A 13,637-nucleotide genomic window follows, 5' to 3' on the forward strand; every position below is an offset into this window, starting at 1 on the left:
CATTATGTCAAATGCAACATTATAAAGAGAAAAAAATATAAGAAATATATTTTTCAAATTGTGTTACAAATGTATTTTAAATGACACAAAAAATTTTATTAGCTAGATTAATTATTACAAAATGTATGTAAAAAAGTAAAAATCCCTGAGTTCAAAAAAGTAAAAATCTTGAGGGGTCAGTTTTTGACCAAAAACTGACCCCTCAAGATTTTTACTTTTTTGAACTCAGGGATTTTTACTTTTTTACATACATTTTGTAATAATTAATCTAGCTAATAAAATTTTTTGTGTCATTTAAAATACATTTGTAACACAATTTGAAAAATATATTTCTTATATTTTTTTCTCTTTATAATGTTGCATTTGACATAATGTTATAATTCTATTTCTGATTTTATAAAATTCAGAAATAGAATTATTAAGTTTAATTATATTAATTAAAGTTGCAGGAATTTCGACCAAGATTGAGTTCGGGACTTTCAGAAAAAGATCAATTTCATGATTCTGCTTCATATATTTCTAATAAAATATCAACACCAAAGCCTCGACATTGTATAGCACTACATGTGCATGGTATAAGTGAAGTTGGTAAGTTACTTGTAACTTTGCCTCCACAAATTATTAAAAGTAAAGAGTAAATTATAAAAAAAAAACAACAAATTTTAAGTCTTCACTGTAATATATTACAGGATTGGATATAAAAGAAGATCTTGTAAAGGCACTACAAAGTAAGTTAGATGATGCAGTATTAGATGTTATTACAATGATGTTGAAAAGAAATTCAATGTGTAAATTAACACCAGAAGATGTACATGTAAGTGTAATAAAATTTACAATGTTATCATTGACTATTATTAATATGTAATGACTGTGGTAATAATATTGAGAAAATTTTTTAAACTCAGTTTATACAAAAAGTAGGAAAAGAACCAACTCATGTAACTCATTATACTCTCCATGCTCAAGCATTTCCACATTTGCATGCTATTGGTGTCTATCTTCGGCAAAATTTACTGCACTTTCTTCATACTCCAAAATATAAAGATAATAAACCAGAACATCATTTTCGTGTAAGTAAAGAAATTTAATATTTAAATTAAATATAAATAATGTTAAAATTACTTTTAAAAATAAACATTCACTGCCAAATTTGAAATGAACATAATTTTATACTTTTTAAATCACACAGTTTGAAAAATTTAGGAATTATCACACCAGAATATATTTGAAAGAGTGTGAGAAAATAAATCATGTAAAATTGTCATTTTGCAGAATGCATTTCAGATCAAGACCCCTCTTCAGCTGCTGACAAATCTATTAAAACACTGGTACTGAGTAAAGTCAGAAAGAAATAAATAATGTTAGTATAATATTAGCACTTGAAAAAGTAATATAGAATGCCATATGCTGAGTATTAAAAGTAAGATTTTAAAAAATAAAACTTAAAAGAAATTATTTGGGAGAATGCCAAAATAGATTGTAAATTGAAATGTAGTCTAAAACCTTTCAAAAATACAGATTAAGATTAAAAAGGGGTTAAAATTATAAAGTAAAACATTAAATAACTAAAATAATTTTTACCTATGTAAAATATTGCCAACTTTAAAAAATGTTTATAAAAATTAAAACAGGTATTATGAAATGATGTAAAATTATTGTAAAGCTGTAAGACAGTAAACATTTAAAAAAAATTAAAACCAACATTAAATCTACCAGTATAAATTATTCAGTTTAATAAATAATTATATAAATAAAATAAAATTAATAATATAAAATGAAAATAAAAGATTAAAAATGAAAAATATGCTTTAAAAAATTATTTGAAAAAATAAAATTAAGTGTAAAAGTTATAAAAAGGGTTATACAGTATAAAAACACACTGTGTGACTTTTTCTGTACTTTCATTAATGCAAGAAAAGCCAAAATATTGTGTAACAGTGTTAAATAATGGTTTTCTTTAATGGACTCTTACATTTATATTAACACATGCTGCCAGATCTTGCTCAAAATTTATCCATTGTTTAAACTTATTTTAGTTTTCTAAAATTCCTAATTTAAAAAAAAATTACTAAAAATTTTTAATAATTTCTTAAAAAGTTTAAAATTGGTGTTTTGTTCAATTTTTTTGGTTTGTTTATTTTTAAATTATTTTAAATCCTATATTATGTTCATATGTTCATTGTAACAAATTGTAAAACTGAAAATGGTTTAAATAAATGTTTTTTTCATAAATAGAATAGTTTACCTTAACAAGCAGTGTTGAAGATCCATTTTTAATAATATTTTAAAATTTTATTCATGAATTAAATTTACTTAAATTGAAAAGTTGATCAATGACTAATAAATTTTTTATTGTGATGAATATTACTGTACTTGAAAAATGAAACTAGATAATTTTTACATAAATAAAGCATAAATTTAAATTTTTTATTTCAATTGTAGCCTTATCCTGATGATCTGTCGCAAACATCATTTAGTGATGATGATGTTTTTTTACATTTTCTTTATCAAAGTTCAGGTGTGTCAGGAAACAAAGGTAACTATATTTATTTCAAATATTTTTTTAATTTGTTAGTTATATATATTATTTCATATATAAGAATTTTAACCATTATATATTTTCAGTAATATCTGTATGTTATAGGACATATATTTATTTTAATATTGATATATTTAACAAATATTCAAGCATAGCTATAAAGCAGTATACAAAATATATTTTATACTTTAATGCACTTATTATAATGTAATTTATCTAAGCTTCTATCTCCATAATATTTATTTTTTAACTATTGAAATTAATGCTGACTATTGTGGATAGTGAAGNAAAGCAAAGTGATGTTTGATTTAAATTAAATGTAAGAATGATTTTAAAAAATTATGAACTCAGTCACCACTTACTAGTATGTTATGCTATAATCAAACATACAAAACAAATTTACTTTAGAAGTATATAAATTATTAAATATATAACCTAACACATTCATACGTTACTATACTATCTTTACACTATTACTAATCTATCACAATTTGTACAAAATAATTTACATAAGACCAATTTTGTTTCTAATATCAATAAAAGAGAATTCAAGTACAAACATCTTTAACTAAATTCATCATCACTAAATGATGTTTGCGACAGATCATCAGGATAAGGCTACAATTGAAATAAAAAATTTAAATTTATGCTTTATTTATGTAAAAATTATCTAGTTTCATTTTTCAAGTACAGTAATATTCATCACAATAAAAAATTTATTAGTCATTGATCAACTTTTCAATTTAAGTAAATTTAATTCATGAATAAAATTTTAAAATATTATTAAAAATGGATCTTCAACACTGCTTGTTAAGGTAAACTATTCTATTTATGAAAAAAACATTTATTTAAACCATTTTCAGTTTTACAATTTGTTACAATGAACATATGAACATAATATAGGATTTAAAATAATTTAAAAATAAACAAACCAAAAAAATTGAACAAAACACCAATTTTAAACTTTTTAAGAAATTATTAAAAATTTTTAGTAATTTTTTTTTAAATTAGGAATTTTAGAAAACTAAAATAAGTTTAAACAATGGATAAATTTTGAGCAAGATCTGGCAGCATGTGTTAATATAAATGTAAGAGTCCATTAAAGAAAACCATTATTTAACACTGTTACACAATATTTTGGCTTTTCTTGCATTAATGAAAGTACAGAAAAAGTCNATTAAAAAATATTTTAAGTATAAATGATATTAAGTTTTAAATATGATGGTTGGAACTTTAATATGAGCCCAGTTGAAATATATAAGATAGAATAAATACAGAACCTTAAGCAGTTCACAAGCCTTAAATATAGTCACCAGCATTGTTGACTACTCATTGTCATTGATATGGAAGTCAGTCATTAGTTTGCATGACCACCATTTGCCCAGCTTTGAAGTGCTACTAATATGAAAAACTGAAATTATTTGGTTTTGAATGTTGATATATATGAAATAATCCACAGCTATGCAATCCAATAGTTTAAAAAAGTTGATTCTGACTTTAAAATAAAAATGAAGATAACATCGACCAAAGTCTATATCATCATCATAGGTTATAGCTTTTCTGCATTTTTATTTTTTGGTCACATGAAAAGTATCCAATTTGTAATTTTTAATACTTATATTGAACCAAATTAATAGATTTTCTAAAATACCCAAACTTATCAACTTTTCTTCAAGGACAGATCCAATGAAACATCAAATTATCCATAAACTGGCAATATTTTCAATGTGACACCACTAGTATCCTATATTGTTTACATCAGGGATGGCCAACCTATAGTGCATTCACCAAAAGTGGTGCATTACATGATTAGAAGTGGCAGACTGAACCCAAGTGAGAAATTAAAAAAAAAATTTTCTCTTGGGTTCAGTGCGTACACTTGAAATACACGTTCAAAATGAAAAAAATTATTTTAAATACTTTAAAATTTGTATATATATTTATATATATAACAAAATTAGCCTACAATTGAATTCTAGAGTGCACATTTATTATACTTGTATTACACTTGTTTAACCTTGAAGCAACAGGCATTGACAAATCCTGACATGCATCACAAGTTAATCCATTTTACAGCTGACTCTCATGTCATAACATTTGATGGACTTCTAATTCAATGTGTGTGAACAATTCTGTGTTTTCAAACTTACATGTTTTTATTAACAGTTCTTTAATTAAGTTTAAGGTAAGATTTCTGTTTTCATGAAGACTTAATATAGTTCTGTAAATTTAAAATAATTTTTTTATTTTAAATGTGTATGTCAAGTTCTTGCTCCTCTAATTTGCTGATTATCGAAACCTAGAATTAATTAGTGTATTTGTATGTGTGTGTTTTTTATGTTTTTTTTTTTTTAATACAATACCTTCCCTTTTTATTTACATATAATAGGTGTATTTAACTGACCATCAGCAAAATTTTCTTAATAGTGATGTTTGGGTTGTGTGTGTGATTGCCAGCTGATCAACTGTTTTATAGCAGGAAGCAATCTCATATTTCATCAGACATAATATATTACAAAAGAGAGAAGAAAACTTTCTATGTGTATATGTATATACAAGGTATATCAGAATGATGTTTTAAAAATTTGAGGGATTGTAGAAAATGAAATTTTGAACATTTTGGTATAAGAAACCTATAGCCTGAAATGTGATATAAAGTTTCTACAGCACTTTATACATTGTATACAGTTGGTATGCTGAATGGAACAGCAGAATACAGTATTTATGACAAGTTTTATTGGCAAAACAGTAGAGTACAATCAAACTGTACATCGAATCAGTGGCTGCACTAATTTAGAGTAAATGTTCAATGTGACGACTACCAACTTCATTTCATAATGTGCAACGATGAACCATGTTTTTTCGACTCTCTGTAAGATGCCATGCTCTCCTCTGAAGGACGACAAGCACTAAGTACACAACGTTCTGTACACAGGCTCAGTTAGACCACTGTAGTTGTGTGTTTACAGTCTTCCATCTGCAGCAATAATATGACGTCAATGGACAGAAGGGTAGCTATCAAAGTGAAGGGCAGTCAAGCACTTCCTACCACTGTAGACACTTTAGTTCAAATTTCCAGCTCTAGGTTCCGTATATCAAAATGTTCAAAATTGCATCCTCTACAATCCTCCAAAGTTTTAAAACGTCATTCTGATACACCCTGTATATAGACATNGTGGTGACTCAAGTCATAGTTCATTCAGCATTCGACCAATCATGTGGTGGTTGGCATTATTGGTAGCACGAAATCGTGCATGGTGACAGCTGACCGCTACTGTGGGCGGGCAAATTCAAATGCATTAGCAGGCCACAAAGTGGACCGCGGGCCTGGTTTGGGCAGTCTTGATATAAGACGAGGTGTGGCTTTAAAGATCAATATAAAGAAAATTAGATTTATTAATACAATTCTAATTTTGTTTCATTTATTCACAAATAAAATATCAAATGCATGTAAACGCACACATTGTCTCGCAAAAATTACTGGCATTTTAAACTTTCAGAAAAAATCTCGTAAAATTGACAACATAATTTGTTCATGTAAAGCTGGACAATCGGAAACCTGTTTTTGCCAATTCTTAACAGTTGAATCCATTCTCTGTTGATTACACTTATGAGTTTCTCTGAATTCTGATTTCTGAATAATCTGAGAATGGATTAAAACTTATATTGGGCTCATGTGTGATTTTGAAATTTCAATCTGGAATTCAATTCAAAAGCTTTGCTTTCCTATTGCTATTCATCTTTACTCATGACAATATACAAGAACAATTCAAATGACCCAGATAAAATACTTATGTTTTTAAATACAAGAGAATAAGCATCCAGTAAAAAATGCGAATACACGGTTCACAAAAATTATTTGCAAAAACGTAAAGAATCTTACGCTCATGTGTATAGGACAACCTAGGAATTTGAAGCTGTGATAAATCACTAAACACTTTGCCTTATATGCCAGTAAATACAGTATATGATTTTTAAACTTATAGAACTGTATTAAGCCTTCATGAAAACAGGAATCTTATATTAAACTTATAGAACTGTTTTTGAATGTTCATAATTTTTAAAATTATAAAATAATTTAAATAAATTATTTAATAATAATCTTTACTTTTGGAATAATTTTTTAGTCAATTACCTATTTCTTTGCAAAAGAAAATGAGCAGAAGAAAAGCAGAAGGTGATAGTAAGCACCAGTTTAATGAACTGTGAGAAACTGAGTTCTTATTTATTGTGGATCCTTCAGGAAAATCATTGTGCACTGTTAATGAAAGCACTCTCTCAGATAATAGAAGACTATCTTAACAGACACTATAGAAAACATCAAACTGAATTAGAAGATAAACTGAAGTTAGTTCTTGGGTCTGAGTTATGAAAAAAATATGTAGTTAAGAAAAAGGAAGAAATAAAAAAAATAATAAAATGTAAATGTGGTAATACTAGAGATATCTTATGAAATAGCCTTTGTATTGGATAAAAAAACACAAGCTTTTCTCTGATGGAGAGAAAATTGTTAAGCCCTGTCTCACAAAATTTGACATGGTTCATTTTCATAATATAAATAATAAAACATTTACCTCCTAGTGAAATTACATCTTCTCCTTTATGATATTCTGCTTGAAGACACTGCACTTCATGTAACCTATTTAGTTAAAAAATTAATAAAATAAAATTATATACAAAAAACAGTTTTAGCTTGCAAGAAATACTAAATATCAATATATTAATACAATATACTTAACTTTAATAAACAATAAAATAACTTTAATTAATCAAAATCTTCAATATCTAAAACTCAAATATCTAAAAAATTTTCATAACTTTTTCACATTAGAAAATGACAACATACAAAACGGAAAAAAATTGAATAAAAGTAAAAAGTTATTAAAATAATTTTTAAAATCTTCAATAATTTTAATTCAATAAAATCATTAATATTCAATGATATAAAAATATTAATTTCTTATAAAAGATTTTTATTAAAATATTCTAAATCTAGTTGCAAGAATAAATAGTCAGAATACTTTTTAATTATTATATATCAAAAACAAGGCAAGCTAACAAATCTAATAATTTTTTAGTTCTTTTCAAAAATCCACTTTTTAAAACAATTGAAAAATATAATATAAGCTTAAACTTTTCATTGGGTTAAAAATAATGCTTTTGAATCTTATACTTTATTTTCAGTTACATAGGATGTTTTATTGTAATAGATAATATAGGGGAAGTGCAGGTAGCCTTGGACATTTAAATAAAACACAAAAAATATTAAATACAAAAATGAAACATTTATTTTTAAACTCGAAATAAATTTTAAAACTTCTTTAATCATATTAGTAAAAAAACAGAAACATTTCTTAATCATTTAAATAATTATACAAAAATTTTAGCTTTCAATTTTGGCAATGGAAAAGATGGCAGGTGGCCCCAGATACTTATTAATAATGGCCTAAGTGTTTTTAGCCTTGCAAATGTCACAATAAGAATAAATTTATAATGGATTGATGTCAACGCAAGCTTTGTGAGCATAATCTTTACATTATGGCATTGAATTCAGTCTTCTTCAAAAGTTTCCCTGCAAATGATGCATTCTGTTTCTTGATCACAAACTTCATTGAAAAGACTGAAAATTTAGTTTTGTGTTTAGTTTTTTTACCTTTTAAAGCTTTCCTTTTCTTTTCTATGTTATTTTAAATGATGTCAAAATCTCTTTTTTTTTTTTTTTTTTTGTGTTTTCTGTGAGCATGACACAAGATGCTTTTTAGACAAATTAAGAAGAGATGACAATTCTTTCAACAAATCAGTTGTGCTAGTTGAAGGTGCTGGTTCAGAAATAGGCTCTGTGACATGGTTGGTAGATGGCTGATTGATATTATTTTCTGTCAAGGAAGGTTCATACCTTAATGTTGATCAACCAAATCTCTGAAAAATCATGATTAAAAAGATAAATTCCTGTGCACTTAAATCCATTTTGGGTTATTTTGAGCCTAGCTGCTTTAGCAAAGGAAAAATCTACAAGTGCAGTAATGAAATAATCAGTAATTCTAGCCCCAGGATTTCATCTCATCATACACATTTGTCGAAGCAATGCAAATTTAAAAAGCGTTAAAAATGTCCTATTGAGAAGTTGCAGCTTGCACATAATGTGGTGGAGTACTCAGCATACAAATGTGATTCTAATGAGCATACTCTATGACTGTCAACTCTTTGTGACTAGCATGCCCATCTAAGATTAAGAGTACAGGATTTTTGTTCATATGTTGTTTGAAATGGTGTAATCACTGCAAAAATATGTTGCCAATCATCTACCCCTTTCCTGTGGAATTGTGATACTCTCTGGTAAAGTTCCAATTGTCAAACAACCACCTTTGTCCAATAACTTGTTTGGTGCTCACATCATTACTAATTTGCATTTGTTTGTATGCATTATGGAACACTTTTAGATATACTGCTTTATATTTGATATGTGCTTGATTGCAAGTGTCTGACTACCCATACTTTCTTTAAGTAGATAGTATGCAACACAAAACAAATTGACCAAAAATTGACTATAAGCATGATAAAAAATTAGAATCTTATAGGAGTGTATTTTTCAGAATGATACAACAAACATAAAATTACTGTTCTGTAATAAAGAAGATATAATTTATAATACTTGTTTTCAAACTATATGTTAACTCCTTTTGAAAAATCATTCACAATGAAGAACTTTGAATATTCATTTAGAATAAACTTTTTTTGTAACATTCTGAGTACAATTAATACTGTGAAAATCTGACTCTCTTATGAGAATTTTATTAAATACGGAACAAAGTTGTATATTTCTTTCATCATTTCCATTATTTCTCCCGTTCTCACCCCGTTGCCCGAGGAATAGACAATGAACTGCGTAGTTACTGGAGATGACCTTCTTGACGGACAAAGTCGTCCAAGGCGACCGCGGAAGAACTCCCCTCTCCCCAGGAGACTACTCTATTACAAGGTGTTTGCGGTATAACCAATTAACGAAAACAAACATGTGTTCCTGTGTGGAGAGTGGACAAAAAGTCACCTACTAGGGTCAACCGTACGGTGAGAAACATAACCAAAAATGGTAAGTCATCTCCCCAGGTGATGACACATTTAATATTAATTGGTCTAGAGATGTCTGCATTGTTGTCACCCATGACGGTGGAGACTGTCATAAATCGGGAGAACTGTCAAAATATGTCAACGGAGTCCCCGAGATTTCCCACTCTAAAAAAGTATAAAAGGGGAACAATCCGAGGACTCGGGGCGATCATCGGAAAGAAGACTACCAGTGCCTACTCTACTCTGGGAGGACCTCGAGGTTTCTGATCGCTGATCTAAAAGAGGTAAAGATTTAGATTATTTTTCTTCCTTCTCTCTCGATATACTCGAGACTTAGAAATTATTCGTCTCTCGATCTACCTGAGACTTAGAAAGTAGTCTCTCTATATGTACATGGGATTTAGAATTATTGGATCGAGGACCTTCGGCGGTCCCACTAACGGGATAGATGGACGTCGGTTGTCCGATACTGTCGCGACACGGAGATATTATCATTACTATTTAATTATTTTTGTTTAACCTTAATGTATTCTCATGTATTTGTATTATTTGTTTTATAATTAAATGTGTTATTCTTAAATTCTATGACTATCTTTGTATACTGCCGACACCTCATCGCGGCTTCATTATGCCTCCCACTCCTTTTTGCCCTCCTACAGCCATTCTCTGACAGCCAAGCCGGTAAGTGGGGAAAAGCTCTCCGCTTCAGCCCCCTCGGTTCCACAATACTTATTTGAAAAACTATCATCATTATGTCTAAGAAAAAGTCTTTTTTTATGAATTGATATGAAGTAGAAATAATATATCCTCTCAACTCCCAATAATATAGAGAAACCTTTTTAAAGCTTATAATATCTCTAAAGAGATTCTATAAATTCCTACACAACTTTTGAATAAGTTGTGTAGGAATGTTTAACTACTGGAATGTTTAATTGAAACATGAAATAAAAATATTTACTTATTGAAATGTTTACAAACAGGTAACTATTTTTAAATTTTTAATTTAAAATTTTTATTTTGTAAATAAAAATAGTTTTTAGATTTGATTTTTTCAATATTTATTTCTTAAAAGAAAAAGTAAATCATTTACACTATTAAAACATTAAAAATTATGAGAATGAAATTATTTCTTTTTGTTCAGTATTCTAATAAAACCATTATATTTGAAATAAATTATCAATATTAGGAACATTTTAAGATAAACAGAGAAACAAATAGTAAAATCAATACATTAAGATAAATAACACATAAGAATAGAAAGAACAATATCTTACTGAAATCACTAATAAGTAATTATGATTGCCAAAATTTTTAATAAATGAATTTTTTCATTTTCAATTATCAAAAAGTTTCAGTAAACTAAACTAATAAATTGTTTAATGACTAAAGGTAAATTTATTACAAATAGAACATTAATATGTTATTTAAAATATCACAAAGTAAATTATTATATAAATAATATTCATATCTAGATTGCAATTTTATTTTCAACCCATGCTTTATATTAAACTTGTCTTTTTAGTAAGCAAATATAAGGTGATTTAATTAAAAATCACTCTTTTACAATAAATAAACAAGTTTGATTTCTTATTTAAAGAAATTATTGTAAACATTATAGCAGCAGAACAGTAATATTTTGTCACCGTAATCTTTAAAATAAATGAACCAGTTTGAATTACATGTGATACAATTTAATATAAAAATTTATTATAGAATCTGAAAAAAAAAGTTTATTTTCTAAAAATATTTTATTAATATTAATTCATATTTTACAATATATAAAACTAATTTAAATGAATATTTTTTGTGTTCAAAATGAAACTAATTAATAAGAATAAAAAATAATGTTAATTTTTCTTTTAGAAATCTGTTCATCAATGATTTATACTAACCTCAAATAAAATACAGACCCAGATCTTTCTTGATAAACAAACATATTATTTCTATTATTTACAGAGAAAGTATTTAAGACAGTTCTCAAGGCTTGAATTCCTACAAATTTGCAAAAAGTTCTGATTTAAAATATTTTTCATTATTATAAATAGTTATGCAATAAAATTCTATTAGACATATTCACATAACATATATATATTTTCTTCTGTCAGAAATCCAACTTAATATTACAATATTAAAAACTATAAAAAGATTCACTTGATTTACAAGACTTAACTAGTATAATTAACTTTCTTCAGGCATGATTTTCACATTATTTAACATTCCACTCTTGCCCATTCACATAATTGCACTCCTGATTGGTTCATTCATTATTTAATATAATCCATTAAAATTTATTGATATAAATTTGAATTTTGTAGACTTTCCTTTTGAAATATCCCATTATAGAACAACTAGCTATAAATCTAAAGCAGGTGTCAGGAGAAAGTTGAAAATGTTCTTGATTCTTTTAATTTTTGTTAATGAATGAAACTTATGTTTTTTGTGGCCTATTCACATTATTTTTTAACACATTCAGTACATCTGACATTCTGGTGTGTCATACTCAACTTTTCATAATTTGCCAAGTGTACTGCTGGAGTTTCACACTTCTATTTTATATTACAATTTTTCTCATTGGCAAAATAGTGTTTGGTGTATTGATCGATACATGGCACATCAGATATGTCTGATTTTTACCAACATGAAAAAATTTTAGATTTTTTGATTATTTGAATGAAGGAAAGAATAATAAAAATTAACCTTTTTTTTATAATAAAGATGAACTACACTTCATGCCAACTTTTAAATATAATAACTACACTTGAATGTTGTGGCGTTACCAATAGCAACTTTTAGAGTATAAGGGTGTTCACTAGTACTTTTGGTAGCATAAAGTTACCATCATCAGGCAAATATCGAATACAACTGCTATCAAATTTTAAGATTTCGCTAGCAAACATCCTTATACTCTAAAAGTTGCTATTGGTAATGCCACAACACTCAAGTATAGTTATTATAAACTTTTTTTTATTGAAAATAGAGAAAAAAATGTTGAATCAACTTCCTGCTAAAGAATTACAGTGAACATAACTTGATCAAAATAATCAACACCTAATCCGTTGCCGAGGGAGTTTATTTAAAAAACGAACGTTTTCGATCTACTTCATAGATCATCTTCAAGTTGAAAAAAACGAATATGGAATAACCACAAAGAATAGAACATCAAATTTAAAATTCAAAAATATCGACAACTGAGTAATTAAGTAAAATAATTAAAGTGTAAAATACCAATTGTAAAGATAAATAACATACAACAATAAATAAGTAATAGTCGTTAACAGTTAACAAAAATTATAAATGCTCTCATAACGTGAATTGCGAATCAAGTCGTCATTCATAAGCCATTTGTAAGTCTTTTAATAGCAAACTTCCATGCTGAGGGTAGGCCCTCCGCATCTCTGGCGTTTATACATCTATCATCAAGTTTGCTTCTGTATATTTCCATTTTTTTGGCTGTCTTTGCTAAAGTTGGAGAGTGTATTTGCTTAATGATTTCAGCTTCTTCCCATCCAACTACGGAACCTTGGGCTTGAGCCATCTGGGCCAGCACAGTTGCGTTTGATTTTTTTCTAACATCATATTTATGCTCTCTGACCCTTACCCCCAATTTCCTCGTTTTAACTCCTATGTACTCCCTTTTTAATCCTAATTGTTGGTTCTCGTACGGGATCTTATAAACTCCTGCCTTATCTTCTTTCTTAATATCCCCTTTATCGTTTCTTAGAATTTTAAATAAATTAGGAGCTCGTTTTAAAATCACCGTTGATTCTTTTATGTCCGCAATCTCCTTCATAACGCTTCTTACATTTTTGTTGTAGGTGAATTTTATGTATTTACTAGGTCTTTGTTTAGAGACCTTTGTATCCTTTATCTCAAAGTTTCTAACAATGCCGGCAATTATGTTTTTCCTGTAGCCTAAGGATTCTGCTATCCGTTTAATCCTGTCGATTTCTTTGTCTCTGTCCATAATATTGCCGCAGTATAAAAAGGCCCTTCTAACTAGGGCACGAAATGCAGCCAATTTATAACGAAA

The 13,637-nt window shown here is 27.5% G+C and overlaps 1 protein-coding gene and 1 long non-coding RNA gene across 2 annotated transcripts in view; one reads left to right on the forward strand and one right to left on the reverse strand.

Annotated features, from left to right (window-relative positions):
• Nucleotides 1–13,637, reverse strand: part of LOC111624507 (KICSTOR complex protein SZT2-like) — a 317,304-nt gene that overhangs the window by 30,100 nt on the left and 273,567 nt on the right. The window contains exons 39-41 of the mRNA XM_023367362.1: nt 11,500–11,599; nt 7,114–7,178; nt 6,807–6,847 (exon numbers count right to left, since the gene is read on the reverse strand). Of these exons, the coding sequence (XP_023223130.1) occupies nt 6,807–6,847; nt 7,114–7,178; nt 11,500–11,599 (206 nt within the window). The remainder of the gene's footprint in view (nt 1–6,806; nt 6,848–7,113; nt 7,179–11,499; nt 11,600–13,637) is intronic.
• Nucleotides 427–2,576, forward strand: LOC111624523. Its single transcript, XR_002756589.1, has 4 exons — nt 427–588; nt 690–814; nt 906–1,070; nt 2,443–2,576. It is a non-coding gene; the product is annotated as an uncharacterized LOC111624523 (long non-coding RNA).

The sequence above is a fragment of the Centruroides sculpturatus genome, unplaced genomic scaffold (assembly GCF_000671375.1).
Source record: "Centruroides sculpturatus isolate CEXI.00-Female unplaced genomic scaffold, Cexi_2.0 scaffold256, whole genome shotgun sequence".
In the NCBI taxonomy this organism is placed as follows: Eukaryota; Metazoa; Arthropoda; class Arachnida; order Scorpiones; family Buthidae; genus Centruroides; species Centruroides sculpturatus.